At 45.6% G+C, this 16,780-nt stretch overlaps 1 protein-coding gene across 1 annotated transcript; it reads left to right on the forward strand.

Moving 5' to 3' along the window:
- The first annotated feature begins 4,571 nt into the window (after positions 1–4,571).
- On the forward strand, positions 4,572–16,263 carry slc1a8b (solute carrier family 1 member 8b). Its single transcript, XM_014150381.3, has 9 exons — positions 4,572–5,096; positions 6,620–6,699; positions 7,080–7,295; positions 11,183–11,436; positions 11,592–11,691; positions 12,071–12,499; positions 12,625–12,759; positions 12,877–12,991; positions 16,102–16,263. The coding sequence occupies exons 1-9, from the start codon at positions 4,932–4,934 to the stop codon at positions 16,261–16,263; spliced, it is 1,656 nt and encodes a 551-aa protein (XP_014005856.1). The 5' UTR covers positions 4,572–4,931.
- Positions 16,264–16,780: the final 517 nt, after the last annotated feature.

A 16,780-nucleotide genomic window follows, 5' to 3' on the forward strand; every position in this document is an offset into this window, starting at 1 on the left:
TGTCTGGAACAACGCTATGAAAATGGAACCTATAAAGATCATGGAGCTTAGAGTCTGCTAAATGACTAAAATGTCAAACATAATGAAATAATGGGATACTCAGTCACCTTGAGATACTCAGTCACCTTGAGATACTCAGTCTGCTAAACCTGGAGTGTGTGTGTGTGTGTGTGTGTGTGTGTGTGTGTGTGTGTGTGTGTGTGTGTGTGTGTGTGTGTGTGTGTGTGTCTGTGTGTGTGTGTGTGTGTCCTAGCGGTCATCCTGTCCATTGTCCAGGGCAGGGATTAGCTGATTGAATTGGAGTTTAGTGACCATTGTCTGATCAACAGGTCACATGGAATGGACATGGCATGTCTCTACACGCAGGCAGGACACACAGATAGAACATGGGATGACATGGCATAAACATGGGAAAACACATGGTATAGACAGACATGGGACAAACATGGGACTGACATAGGACACTCAGATCAGGCTTCACCACCTAAAGTCATTTTTATTGTCATGTGACCATCCAGACGAGGAAAACAATGTCTCTGACCAAAGCCCATTCTAAAGCTCTGACCCAGGAAAATGTCCTGGTACTAAACTACTGTTTGTAAAGGAAACACTAGGCAGTCATCAAGGTCCTTGGAGAGTATGTGTTAACAGATCCTTGGGAACTTTTACAGCTGCACCATCGAGAGCATCCTGACTGGTTGTATCACTGTCTGGTATGGCAACTACACTGCCCTTGACCGGAAGGTCCTTCAGAGGGTGGTGCGGGCAGCCCAGTGCATCACTGGGGGTGAGCTACCATTCATCCAGGACGTACATGCCAGGCCGTGTCTGAGAAAGGCCTGAAAAATTTCAGAAGACTCCAGACACTGTATATAGACTCCTAAACAGCGTCTATCCCCTGGCCATAAATGCCTAACTACTACTGCTTCCCCTCACACCTATGCTGCTGCACAAATGATTATTGATTAGATGTATTACTACCACTATGCTGCTGATCAAATGATTATTGATTGTCATTACCATTAGTATCTATCTTTTTATCCTACTACTGGTCACTATTACTCCTGTTTACATGTATATGTTACCATTAGTATTTATCTATATAGTGTATATAGCTTCCTATCTGTGGTACTGAAACACTGACCCTGTATATAGCTTCCTCTCTGTGGTACTGAAACACTGACCCTGTATATAGCTTCCTATCTGTGGTACTGAAACACTGACCCTGTATATAGCTTCCTCTCTGTGGTACTGAAACACTGACCCTGTATATAGCTTCCTCTCTGTGGTACTGAAACACTGACCCTGTATATAGCTTCCTCTCTGTGGTACTGGCACTGACCCTGTATATAGCTTCCTCTCTGTGGTACTGGCACTGACCATGTATATAGCTTCCTCTCTGTGGTACTGGCACTGACACTGTATATAGCTTCCTCTCTGTGGTACTGACACACTGACCCTGTATATAGCTTCCTCTCTGTGGTACTGGCACTGACACTGTATATAGCTTCCTCTCTGCGGTACTGGCACTGACCCTGTATATAGCTTCCTCTCTGTGGTACTGACACACTGACACTGTATATAGCTTCCTCTCTGTGGTACTGGCACTGACACTGTATATAGCTTCCTCTCTGTGGTACTGACACACTGACACTGTATATAGCTTCCTCTCTGTGGTACTGGCACTGACCATGTATATAGCTTCCTCTCTGTGGTACTGGCACTGACACTGTATATAGCTTCCTCTCTGTGGTACTGACACACTGACACTGTATATAGCTTCCTCTCTGTGGTACTGACACACTGACCATGTATATAGCTTCCTCTCTGTGGTACTGGCACTGACCCTGTATATAGCTTCCTCTCTGTGGTACTGACACACTGACCCTGTATATAGCTTCCTCTCTGTGGTACTGACACACTGACCCTGTATATAGCTTCCTCTCTGTGGTACTGGCACTGACACTGTATATAGCTTCCTCTCTGTGGTACTGGCACTGACCCTGTATATAGCTTCCTCTCTGTGGTACTGACACACTGACACTGTATATAGCTTCCTCTCTGTGGTGCTGACACACTGACAAAGGGAATATAGCTTCCTCTCTGTGGTGCTGACACACTGACACTGTATATAGCTTCCTCTCTGTGGTACTGACACACTGACACTGTATATAGCTTCCTCTCTGTGGTGCTGACACACTGACACTGTATATAGCTTCCTCTCTGTGGTACTGACACACTGACACTGTATATAGCTTCCTCTCTGTGGTACTGGCACTGACACTGTATATAGCTTCCTCTCTGTGGTGCTGACACACTGACACTGTATATAGCTTCCTCTCTGTGGTGCTGACACACTGACACTGTATATAGCTTCCTCTCTGTGGTACTGACACACTGACACTGTATATAGCTTCCTCTCTGTGGTGCTGACACACTGACACTGTATATAGCTTCCTCTCTGTGGTACTGACACACTGACACTGTATATAGCTTCCTCTCTGTGGTACTGGCACTGACACTGTATATAGCTTCCTCTCTGTGGTGCTGACACACTGACACTGTATATAGCTTCCTCTCTGTGGTGCTGACACACTGACACTGTATATAGCTTCCTCTCTGTGGTGCTGACACACTGACACTGTATATAGCTTCCTCTCTGTGGTGCTGACACACTGACACTGTATATAGCTTCCTCTCTGTGGTGCTGACACACTGACACTGTATATAGCTTCCTCTCTGTGGTACTGACACACTGACCCTGTATATAGCTTCCTCTCTGTGGTGCTGACACACTGACACTGTATATAGCTTCCTCTCTGTGGTACTGACACACTGACACTGTATATAGCTTCCTCTCTGTGGTGCTGACACACTGACACTGTATATAGCTTCCTCTCTGTGGTGCTGACACACTGACACTGTATATAGCTTCCTCTCTGTGGTACTGACACACTGACCCTGTATATAGCTTCCTCTCTGTGGTGCTGACACACTGACCCTGTATATAGCTTCCTCTCTGTGGTACTGACACACTGACACTGTATATAGCTTCCTCTCTGTGGTGCTGACACACTGACACTGTATATAGCTTCCTCTCTGTGGTGCTGACACACTGACACTGTATATAGCTTCCTCTCTGTGGTACTGACACACTGACCCTGTATATAGCTTCCTCTCTGTGGTGCTGACACACTGACCCTGTATATAGCTTCCTCTCTGTGGTGCTGACACACTGACCCTGTATATAGCTTCCTCTCTGTGGTACTGACACACTGACCCTGTATATAGCTTCCTCTCTGTGGTGCTGACACACTGACCCTGTATATAGCTTCCTCTCTGTGGTGCTGACACACTGACCCTGTATATAGCTTCCTCTCTGTGGTACTGAAACACTGACCCTGTATATAGCTTCCTCTCTGTGGTGCTGACACACTGACCCTGTATATAGCTTCCTCTCTGTGGTGCTGACACACTGACCCTGTATATAGCTTCCTCTCTGTGGTGCTGACACACTGACCCTGTATATAGCTTCCTCTCTGTGGTGCTGACACACTGACCCTGTATATAGCTTCCTCTCTGTGGTACTGACACACTGACCCTGTATATAGCTTCCTCTCTGTGGTGCTGACACACTGACACTGTATATAGCTTCCTCTCTGTGGTGCTGACACACTGACACTGTATATAGCTTCCTCTCTGTGGTGCTGACACACTGACCCTGTATATAGCTTCCTCTCTGTGGTACTGACACACTGACCCTGTATATAGCTTCCTCTCTGTGGTGCTGACACACTGACACTGTATATAGCTTCCTCTCTGTGGTACTGACACACTGACCCTGTATATAGCTTCCTCTCTGTGGTGCTGACACACTGACCCTGTATATAGCTTCCTCTTTGTGGTGCTGACACACTGACCCTGTATATAGCTTCCTCTCTGTGGTGCTGACACACTGACACTGTATATAGCTTCCTCTCTGTGGTGCTGACACACTGACCGTGTATATCTTCCTCTCTGTGGTGCTGACACACTGACCCTGTATATAGCTTCCTCTTATGTCTTATTTCTCTTGTTTTTTGTGGTTGTTTTTTTAATAGTTCTATTACTATTTTGATATTGAATACAGCACTGTTGGGTAGGGCTTGCAAGTTAAGCACTGTACTTGTCCATGTAACAAACAAAATCAAAAAATAAAAATGTATTTGCAAGTACTGTAACCAATGGAACTTTCTGAACTATAGAATGTCTCAGTGTAATTCAATACATGTAGAGATACGAATAAAATGAAAGTTAAAAAATAAAATAACAACAGTACTCTGCTTAACGGGAGTGACAGCTCAGTGTCAGGGACTAGTACCGGCCTAGAACCTGGTAATGCCACGGGGATGTTGTTGTTTGTGTGTGTGTGTGTGTGTGTGTGTGTGTGTGTGTGCCTGAGTCTCTAGGAAGCATTCTTTTCAAGGGCTTAATCTCCTGAGGAGATGAAGGTTTACAGAGACTTACTCTGTCCACTTCCACTTCCTCTCTGGCAGCTGTTTAGATCAGCTAGTGTTTGACTGACTGACTCTCTGGCTGGACGCACTAATAGCCAGTCCTGCTGCAACGTCAGCTATCCTTTAGTTTCTGCAATGGCCGGGATCGGTCCTTAGTGATTTTACTGCCTTGACTCACCACATGAACCTTTTAGATCTGGGATCCACCTAAAGCTTTTGGAGTTTTCTTGTGAACCGTCAAGGAGGACTAGAGACATATTTCAAGCCAGGACAGGATATTGAACAGGGACCTAAAGGGAATCAGGTGGGACCCACCAGTGACTCGCGACCCACCGGTTTGGGAATCATTCGTTGACTGGACGTCAGGCAGGACCTTGGGCCTCCAGTCCTATCTCTTCTCTCCTCTCTTTCCTTCAGCCCGTGGAGTAACTCAGGATGGAGTGCATAAAGCATATTATAAAGAGCATGGTCTCTGTGAAGGTTTGGGCGTACATCAAGGGCTACTGTAAACGCAACGGGCTGCTGACGCTCTCGGTCATCGCCGTGGTTTCCGGCTGTGTGCTCGGCTTCTCCCTCCGCAGCTTCAACCTTTCCACGCAGGTACGGAGGCGCGCGTGCGCACACACACACACACACACAAACAGATATTGAGCCATGCAACAAGGTTTTGGTTCTAGTGGGCCTAAGGTTTATAGCACTCAGGCATCCTACAGAGAGATGTGATGAGCTCTGGGTCTTAGGCGGGGGTAGTGTTAACACAGAGGGCTCTGGGTCTTAGGCGGGGGTAGTGTTAACACAGAGGGCTCTGGGTCTTAGACGGGGGTAATGATAACACAGAGGGCTTTGGGTTTTAGACAGGGTGATATTGTTAACACAGAGGGCTTTGGGTCTTAGACAGGGTGATAGTGTTAACACAGAGGGCTCTGGGTTTTAGACAGGGTGATATTGTTAACACAGAGGGCTTTGGGTCTTAGACAGGGGGATATTGTTAACACAGAGGGCTCTGGGTTTTAGACAGGGTGATATTGTTAACACAGAGGGCTTTGGGTCTTAGACAGGGTGATAGTGTTAACACAGAGGGCTTTGGGTCTTAGACAGGGTGATAGTGTTAACACAGAGGGCTCTGGGTTTTAGACAGGGTGATATTGTTAACACAGAGGGCTTTGGGTCTTAGACAGGGTGATAGTGTTAACACAGAGGGCTCTGGGTCTTAGACAGGGGTAGTGTTAACACAGAGGGCTCTGGGTCTTAGACAGGGGGTAGTGTTAACACAGAGGGCTTTGGATCTTAGACAGGGGGATATTGTTAACAAAGAGGGCTTTGGGTTTTAGACAGGGTGATATTGTTAACACAGAGGGCTTTGGGTCTTAGACAGAGGGATAGTAAACCACTGAGGGTTTGGTTGAGAGGTCTTACACTGGGATAGTGCAGACAGAGACCAAAGAGATAGTGACCAGCAAGACACTTTCACACCACATAAAACCCTGTCTCAGAAAGCTTGTACCATATTGTTGACATGGGAAACTACTCTGACTGCAGATTGATATCTGATGCATTGAATTCAGAACAGATGCAATGCAACAATATCAACAAAACCCATAACCTGCACATGCCAGTTACACAGTACTGATTCAGATAGCTACAGTAGAGGCTGGACTTCTCAACTGCTCTACCTGGGTCAATAGTAGCCATGGTGATCCAGCCCGTGACATCCACTATTTCAGTAGTGGATTAATGGGTCTTCTAATTTAGCTTCTAATTTTCTGACGCGCTGTTGTAATCTGCATCCGCGCTAACCTCAACCTGCCAACAAATACACAGCATCAAGCATAGCCCAATGGGAAAGCACGTCACCTGAGAATGATTGATTGATTGAACATTATTAGTCATGTAAAATCATGTAACACAATGTAAAACAAAAAATATATAACATACCAGGCACCAGATCAAGAAGTGGGTTTGACTTAGCCTGGTACAATGGAACAAATAGAATAGTCCCTCAAGTTCAAAATTTGCACACCTCATGTATTTTAAAGTATTTGACCTACTGTATGTATTTGCCTCAGGTCTGCCATATACAGCATGTCCCCTGACACAGAGTGTTGTGTGTCTCCCCTTTCCAGGCTAAGATCTACTTCTCGTTCCCTGGAGAACTGCTGATGAGGATGTTGAAGATGCTGATCCTGCCTCTCATCACGTCCAGGTAACACATCATCACTACTGTCTGTTCCCCATGTCCCTACTGCTCTTCTCCCCGGTCTACACCACAACCCATGCTACTTCAATAGAACGCTCTATACATTATAATGGAATAAAATGCTAATCGAATACTCTATGGATTCTAATGGAATACAACACTAAATGAATACTCTAGGAGTTCTAAAGAAACAGAATGCGATCAGAATGCTGTACGAATCCTGATGAAATAGAATGCTATGAATGCTCTATGAGTTCTAACGGAAAATAACGCTGAATGAATACTCTAGGGGTTCTCATTAAATAGAATGCCATCAGAATACTCTCTGAATTCGAATGGAATACAACACTGACTGAATGCTCTATGAATCCTAACTCCGTGGCCAGTCTGATGTCAGGGCTGTCAGCCATGGACACTAAGGCCAGCGGGCGGCTGGGGGTGCTAACCATCACCTACTACCTGTGGACCACCTTCATCGCTGTCATCGTCGGCATCATCCTGGTGCTGGTCATCCACCCTGGTACGGGCACAGAGAAGGACGGGCACAGAGGAGGGTCAGGGCCCGTTATGACGTCTGCTGACGCTCTGCTGGACCTCATCAGGTACATATGCACACAAGCAAGCATTTACCCACACACACACACGCACGCATGCAAACACGCACGGACAGACACACACACACACACACAAATGCGGACATTTGCATATACACATGGTGAGGTATCTTGAGGGGCATACTTGAATAGCATGGCCAACAGACACATTGCCTGTATCAGTAGTTGCTGTATCAGATTCCAGAGTTTTCTGTCTTTAGTCAAGATATTTAGCTCCCACCTTTTCATCCTTAACATCCCTCATGGGACGCGATTCCAGATTTCCACAAGACTCAGACAACAGATTCTGTCTGCTCTGCTAATAGAGACGTTTGAAAGAATCAAATATTTTATATTTGCATCTTCCTGTCGGGGTTTGTGTGGATTAAGCCATAAATAAACCAGCCAATCAGTCAACTTAGTGAACTCCACAGTTTACCTCAGCTAAGTATAAACCATAAAGGTTTTGTAGTGCTGGGATTCATCAAAAGACACGTTGTATAGAAGAGCGCTGCATTATGGAAAAATGCGCCTTGTAAAGGCAATGTTCCTGGCGTTGGTGGATATTGCAGTCACGGTAAACGCTGCGGATGCCAGCTCAAGCGTAAATTACCTTTAAAAGTCAAGAGCAATGGGTTTGTCCACAAAGCGCCTTTGATTGAATCCCCAACCTGGTCATGACATTGTAAGTCGCTCTGGATAAGAGCGTCTGCTAAATGACTTAAATGTAAAATGTAAATGGTCTCAGAGCATTTCGTATTATTCTGACATAAATCCGGGACAGTCCATGTAGTATGATATGTTACGTTTTGTAATGTATGTATTAATTTGTGAATGTCCATCACCCATTTTGTATGATATGCTACGAATACAATTTGTATTATGTGTTACGAATTTGTAAAAAGTATGATGTGTTACGAAATTCTAGCAAGGTGGCTAGGTGGCTAATTTTAGCTAGCTGGCTAACGTTAGCTAGGCTAGGGGTTAAGGTTAGGGTTCAGTTTAGGAGTTAGGTTAAAAGGTTAAGGTTAGGTTTAAGGTTTGAGGAAGGGTTAGCTAAATGGGTTAAGACCCTGCTAGCTAAATAGCCTGCTCATTTTTTTATTACATTTTTTTATTTCACCTTTATTTAACCAGGTAGGCTAGTTGAGAACAAGTTCTCATTTACAACTGCGACCTGGCCAAGATAAAGCAAAGCAGTGTGACACAGACAACAACACAGAGTTACACATGGAGTAAACAATAAACAAGCCAATAACACAATAAACAAGTCAATGACACAGTAGAAAAAAAGAAAGTCTATATACAGTGTGTGCAAAAGGCATGAGGAGGTAGGCAATAAATAGGCCATAGGAGCGAATAATTACAATTTAGCAGATTAACACTGGAGTGATAAATGAGCATATGGTGATGTGCAAGTAGAAATACTGGTGTGCAAAAGAGCAGAAAAGTAAATAAAATAAAAACAGTATGGTAGATTGGGTGGGCAATTTACAGATGGACTATGTACAGCTGTAGCGATCAGTTAGCAGCTCAGGTAGCTGATGTTTAAAGTTGATGAGGGAAATAAAAGTCTCCTAATACTGACTCTTCAAGGAATCAGATATTTTCTTTTTCTCTTCCGGATCTCTAGCAGTGTTGTGGTTCTGTGTGGATTTAATAATCTTAAACCAGTGAACCAGTACAGAACCAGTGAACTCCAGCCCACCCCAGTCCCCTTAGTACAGCTAAATACAGCTACCTTGGAAGTAGGGGTCTTTAGGTCGTAAATAGCATTTAAAACAACAACACCAGTACAAGGTCCTTTAGCTCATGTCGGTTGAGGAATTTGCACGTTTGGGACTATTCTATTGGTTCTATTGTTCACATTCACTTCTGAAACAAGTCAACACTCCAGCGGGCCATGTTAATAATAGCCATCATTAGGGGAGAGTGGGCTGAGTTGAGCAATTTTTTACATTCAGTATCACTCAGTTTAGGGAAATAGAGTATTATCTCTAACAAAGATACTGTATCTACATATATTTCAGCATGTATCCCTGGAAAAACCAAAAAAAATGGTCTCTTGGCACAACTTACCCTGGGTATGGGGTAAGTTGAGCCGTGGGACAGGGTAAGTTAAGCCGCCTACGCATTTCTCTACTGAATTAAATGTTACCACTACTTTTTTTTAAACTATGTCTATCTTTATTTCCCAAACACAATTCAACACAATCACTTTTTGTATTTTAATAATTTTAAGCATCTTTTAACACAGGCTGAACACCTAATTAACACTGTACTTTTAAAAACTCTTTTAACATAGACCAGGCCCTGTTGTTACCTCATATCCCAGCAATAATGCCTTCCATTACGCCTGGGAAGACAACACTTCAATTTGCTCAACTTGCCATGGCTCAACCATTGGCTCGACATACCCCAAGGCAAACATTTTGACTATATTAGCCCACACAGCTACAAGGATGCACTTTCATGCTAGGTTCAGGAACTCATATTGAAGCTTATAGAGACCCCAATAATTTAAAAAAATGATCTACTTTGGTTTAGATACAAGCATCATGGAACCTCTAACACAATAAATTCATTTGACTTAGTGAAAATCCATTTTTTGGACCTAACTTTCTTACCACTTTTTCCATGTGGTTTCTTCCTTCACAAACTCCATAAAAGCATGACCTCTTCCTAAATATTTGGTGAAATTATACATTTGGTGTATGGTTTCCAAGATACAAGGGTGGCTCGACTTACCCCTTTGGCTCAACTTACCCCGGTGACGACCAAGTCTCTATCTTCTCAGAACACCGTGTCCTAAATGCTTTACCCAGAACACACTGCAGGGCGGTCGAGGACCGGCAGTGGCTTAGGCCCTCCGTGTGAAGAATCCTCCAAAGCCCAGAGGATTATGGGTATTTTTAGTGAAAGCTGTGTACGGGCAGGCGGATGTAGGCTGTATGGCTGTCAGAGGTGCTTTAGGTCATTTGTCACACATCTGATAGGCTGACAGGCCCTGGGGCAGTGACCTTAACATGATCCTTTATGAATACACCAGGACTCCTAATGATGAGGACTCTTAACCACCAACACAGGCAACCAGCCTGGTGATGTTACCACGTTGTGACATCATTCTTACAGCTTTATTATTTCGACACACTAATGAGGAAGACTGCAGAACAGCTGAAACATACTGACGGAGCAAGAGAATACGAGACCAACTATGAAGAGAAGTCTTTTGGTCAACAACGACCCTAGTCAGAGCAACGACTTTGGCTTTTGGGAAATGTAACCTTTCGGTTTCCTTGTGTCTGTCTACAAGTTTTGTGGTTTGGTTGAGAGCTTAAAGGGATACCTCTGGATTTTGGCAATGAGGCCCCTTATCTACTTCCCCGGAGTCAGACGAACTCATGGATACCATTTTTATGTCTCTGTGTCTAGTATGAAGGAAGTTAGAGGTAGTTTCACGAGCCAATGCTAACTAGCATTAGCACAATGACTGGAAGTCTGTGAGTATCTGCCAGCATGCTCTCTGTCCAGGGTCTTGTTAAGTCTTTCTGAGACAGAACACCTCTTGGCTTCTGGCACGACCAGGAGAAATTCACCCTACTCAGGATAAAATTGAGACGATAACAGAAAGCAGATACCCCAACCTTCTGACATGTTATATGCTCAGTGTGACTTCAGGACAGGGCTACCGGAACACAGGGTCAGCAGAATAGAATAGACTGTCCACCTGAAGGTAGAGATTTCACCCAAGTAATCGGAACAAATCATATATGGCAATATAACATCGCACATCATATAAACAGTTTTATTATCACCCCATTACTCAGGGAATAACTCCAATCATATCCAATAATGTTGTAGACTTTATAGTTAACATGTTATTTTCCCTTTGACAGGAACATGATTCCCTCCAATCTGATAGAGGCAACCTTTCAACAGTACCGTACAGACCTGGTGCCCATAGTGGCCTCCAGTTTGGTGGAGTCCCAGGCCAACTATGTCTACGTGATGCCCGACCACAACAACCCTCAGCTGGGCCACCCTGTCTTCCTGGAGATCACCCCAGCTCCAGACATCAAGTACAAGATCGTGCCTGGCCACAGCTCTGGCATGAACGTACTGGGGATTGTCATCTTCTCTGCTACTATGGGTGAGACACACACACACACACACACCCGTACAGTATGCATGAATGAACACACACAAATGACGTACTGGATACACGAGAACACACACACACACACACACACACACACACCCTTCCAATCACGCCTGCTTCTGACCCTGTGTGTTTTCTCTGTGCAGGCCTGCTCCTGGGGAAGATGGGCGAGAGAGGCGCTCCATTGGTCAATGTGTGTCAGTGTGTCAACGAGTGTGTTATGAAGATCATCAACGCTGCCATGTGGTGAGTTGTTGAGACACACACACAGCAAAGTCACCTGTCTGAACTCTCCTTCACATGTAAAGGTCTGGTAACCCTGATCTGGCTAGATTGAGAATGGGAGGATTCATTTAGATTGAGATTAGAAGTGGATCTCACCAACACATCTTCCTCCCTCCCTCCTCCCCCTAGACCTTAGTCATTAGCTCAGTATATGTCTGCATTTCAGGTGTGGCAGGTCATCAAGGTGAGCCAGGTCAACCCAAAGCTGCTTTAGTTCTTAGGAAGCCCAAAACACAGGTGGCATGACAACGCCTGGTGGACAGAGATAGAATCACAAGGGCCCATTGCTTGCTTGCCTCGTTTATTTTGAGGTATTTATAATTTATAGATCTTTTTCCAGGTATTTCCCTTTCGGCATTGTGTTCCTGGTAGCAGGGAAGATCCTGGACATGCATGACCCCGCCCACCTGGGAGAGAAGCTGGGGATGTACTTTATCACAGTGTTAGCCGGCCTGTTTGTCCACGGACTCATCCTGCTGCCGCTCTTCTACTTTGTAATCACACGCAAAAACCCCTTCACCTACATCAGAGGCCTGCTACAGGCTCTGGTCATCGCCCTGGCAACCTCCTCCAGTTCCGCCACCCTGCCCATCACCATGAAGTGTCTGTTGGAGAACTGTGGAGTGGACAGACAGATCGCCAGGTTTGTCCTTCCAGTGGGAGCCACCATCAACATGGACGGGACAGCCCTCTACGAGGCCGTGGCAGCCATTTTTATCGCTCAGGTCAACGAGTACGAACTGGACTTTGGTCAGCTGGTCACCATCAGGTCAGGACTGTCTACACAAGCGCTCTCTCTGTCTCTCACACACACACACACACTCTTAGTTACTTTCTATCACAGCAACCACACACACACACACACACACCCTGACCCTGCGTTTGTCTCTTCAGTATCACAGCGACAGCGGCCAGTATCGGGGCTGCTGGGATTCCGCAGGCGGGCCTGGTTACCATGGTGATCGTCTTGACCTCTGTGGGGCTTCCGCCCGCTGACATCACACTGATCGTGGCCATCGACTGGGTCCTGTAAGTGTCTGACCGTGAGAGTGTTGGTGGACTGAGTCCTGTGAGCATCTGACAGAAACCCGCCATAGATACTTTAAACAGTAAATCTAAGTTCCCTGTGTTGGTTGTGTCTGGCAGGGATCGTTTCCGGACCATGATCAATGTGTTGGGAGATGCCCTGGCTGCAGGCATCATGTGTCACCTCTGTAAGAAGGACTTTGAGAGGAGGGAGTCAAACGCTAACTCTGGCCGGGTAACAACTATATACTACCTTTACACTGACCCCAGCCCTAACCCCTCTACAATACAACTATATACTAACTTTACACTGACCCCAGCCCTAACCCCTCTACAATACAACTATATACCACCTTTACACTGACCCCAGCCCTAACCCCTCTACAATACAACTATATACCACCTTTACACTGACCCCAGCCCTAACCCCTCTACAATACAACTATATACTACCTTTACACTGACCCCAGCCCTAACCCCTCTACAATACAACTATATACTACCTTTACACTGACCCCAGCCCTAACCCCTCTACAATACAACTATATACCACCTTTACACTGACCCCAGCCCTAACCCCTCTACAATACAACTATATACCACCTTTACACTGACCCCAGCCCTAACCCCTCTACAATACAACTATATACCACACTGACCCCAGTCCTAACCCCTCTACAATACAGCTACATACCACCTTTACACTGACCCCATCCCTAACCCCTCTACAATACAACTATATACCACCTTTACACTGACCCCAGCCCTAACCCCTCTACAATACAACTATATACCACCTTTACACTGACCCCAGCCCTAACCCCTCTACAATACAACTATATACCACACTGACCCCAGTCCTAACCCCTCTACAATACAGCTACATACCACCTTTACACTGACCCCATCCCTAACCCCTCTACAATACAACTATATACCACCTTTACACTGACCCCAGCCCTAACCCCTCTACAATACAACTATATACCACCTTTACACTGACCCCAGCCCTAACCCCTCTACAATACAACTATATACCACACTGACCCCAGTCCTAACCCCTCTACAATACAGCTACATACCACCTTTACACTGACCCCAGCCCTAACCCCTCTACAATACAACTACATACCACCTTTACACTGACCCCACCCCTAACCCCTCTACAATACAGCTATATACCACCTTTACACTGACCCCAGTCCTAACCCCTCTACAATACAACTACATACCACCTTTACACTGACCCCACCCCTAACCCCTCTACAATACAGCTATATACCACCTTTACACTGACCCCAGTCCTAACCCCTCTACAATACAGCTACATACCACCTTTACACTGACCCCAGCCCTAACCCCTCTACAATACAACTATATACCACCTTTACACTGACCCCAGCCCTAACCCCTCTACAATACAACTATATACCACCTTTACACTGACCCCAGCCCTAACCCCTCTACAATACAACTATATACCACACTGACCCCAGTCCTAACCCCTCTACAATACAGCTACATACCACCTTTACACTGACCCCATCCCTAACCCCTCTACAATACAACTATATACCACCTTTACACTGACCCCAGCCCTAACCCCTCTACAATACAACTATATACCACCTTTACACTGACCCCAGCCCTAACCCCTCTACAATACAACTATATACCACACTGACCCCAGTCCTAACCCCTCTACAATACAGCTACATACCACCTTTACACTGACCCCAGCCCTAACCCCTCTACAATACAACTACATACCACCTTTACACTGACCCCACCCCTAACCCCTCTACAATACAGCTATATACCACCTTTACACTGACCCCAGTCCTAACCCCTCTACAATACAACTACATACCACCTTTACACTGACCCCACCCCTAACCCCTCTACAATACAGCTATATACCACCTTTACACTGACCCCAGTCCTAACCCCTCTACAATACAGCTACATACCACCTTTACACTGACCCCAGCCCTAACCCCTCTACAATACAGCTACATACCACCTTTACACTGACCCCAGCCCTAACCCCTCTACAATACAACTACATACCACCTTTACACTGACCCCAGCCCTAACCCCTCTACAATACAACTATATACTACCTTTACACTGACCCCAGTCCTAACCCCTCTACAATACAACTATATACCACCTTTACACTGACCCCAGCCCTAACCCCTCTACAATACAACTATATACCACACTGACCCCAGCCCTAACCCCTCTACAATACAGCTACATACCACCTTTACACTGACCCCAGCCCTAACCCCTCTACAATACAACTATATACCACCTTTACACTGACCCCAGCCCTAACCCCTCTACAATACAACTATATACCACACTGACCCCAGTCCTAACCCCTCTACAATACAGCTACATACCACCTTTACACTGACCCCAGCCCTAACCCCTCTACAATACAACTACATACCACCTTTACACTGACCCCACCCCTAACCCCTCTACAATACAGCTATATACCACCTTTACACTGACCCCAGTCCTAACCCCTCTACAATACAACTACATACCACCTTTACACTGACCCCACCCCTAACCCCTCTACAATACAGCTATATACCACCTTTACACTGACCCCAGTCCTAACCCCTCTACAATACAGCTACATACCACCTTTACACTGACCCCAGCCCTAACCCCTCTACAATACAGCTACATACCACCTTTACACTGACCCCAGCCCTAACCCCTCTACAATACAACTACATACCACCTTTACACTGACCCCAGCCCTAACCCCTCTACAATACAACTATATACTACCTTTACACTGACCCCAGCCCTAACCCCTCTACAATACAACTATATACCACCTTTGCACTGACCCCAGCCCTAACCCCTCTACAATACAACTACATACCACCTTTACACTGACCCCAGCCCTAACCCCTCTACAATACAACTATATACCACCTTTACACTGACCCCAGCCCTAACCCCTCTACAATACAACTATATACCACACTCATCCCAGCCCTAACCCCTCTACAATACAACTATATACCACCTTTACACTGACCCCAGCCCTAACCCCTCTACAATACAACTATATACCACCTTTACACCCTCCCCAGCCCTAACCCCTCTACAAATCAACTATATACCAACTTTACACTGACCCCAGCCCTAACCCCTCTACAAATCAGCTATATACCACCTTTACACTGACCCCAGCCCTAACCCCTCTACAAATGAACTATATAATACCAGGTTTAAGTGTGTTTGAATCTGCTCTTTGACTAACTGTGTTCTCTCTCTCTCTCTCTCTGTGTGTGTGTGTGTGTGTGTTTTGTGCAGAGGGACACAGTGATCTCCTTCGGTGGCCAGAGTGTCCAGAGTTGTACCCTGTCAGAGGCTCCTCTCATGGACTATGCCCATCGCTGTGACTATGTCTACGAGGTGGAAGGTGACTGTGTCACAGAGAAATCTGGCCCCAGTTACAACCTGTGTCAGGTTTAGGAGAAACCCGTTCCCTGTTACAACCTGTGACCTTTGTTACAAAGAAACCGGTCCCCGGCTGCAACCTGTATCACAGAGAAACCGGTCCCCTTCTACATTCAGTGTCACAAACAAACCCGTCCCTGCTACAACCTGCGTCACAGACAAACTCTGTTTGGTCTGAGACACTTTCACTGGACAGACAGCAGGGGGCACTGCCCGCCTTCAACAGAGACCTTTCTATTTACATGAATATACATAGTTGTCCTGATATCAATGGCTTTGGACTGGGGAATTACAATGGGACTGGGAAACAACCCTGCACTGAAAGAGTTTGCACTTTTCTGATGTGCATTTATCAACAGTTGACTATAATGTCTTCATAATGTTCTCTGATGGATCAGTTGATGGCTGATGGTGTGCTCACACCACTAAGTCACTTTGGTTAGTGTCTGGTAAATGTTCAACTTTTTACTGTCTGATGATCACACCTGTGCCATGATGAGGAAGCAGGTTTTCCTCGTCGTTTTGTGACTGG

This window comes from Salmo salar, chromosome 16 (genome assembly GCF_965601325.2).
Source record: "Salmo salar chromosome 16, fSalSal1, whole genome shotgun sequence".
NCBI lineage: Eukaryota > Metazoa > Chordata > Actinopteri > Salmoniformes > Salmonidae > Salmo > Salmo salar.

Coding starts and splice junctions, on each gene's coding strand:
- slc1a8b (XM_014150381.3), top strand. CDS start 4,932: ATGGAGTGCATAAAGCATATTATAAAGAGCATGGTCTCTGTGAAGGTT. Junction 6,700..7,079: donor CTGCCTCTCATCACGTCCAG/GTAACACATCAT, acceptor CTCCGTGGCCAG/TCTGATGTCAGGGCTGTCAG. Junction 12,500..12,624: donor GGTCAGCTGGTCACCATCAG/GTCAGGACTGTC, acceptor TTGTCTCTTCAG/TATCACAGCGACAGCGGCCA.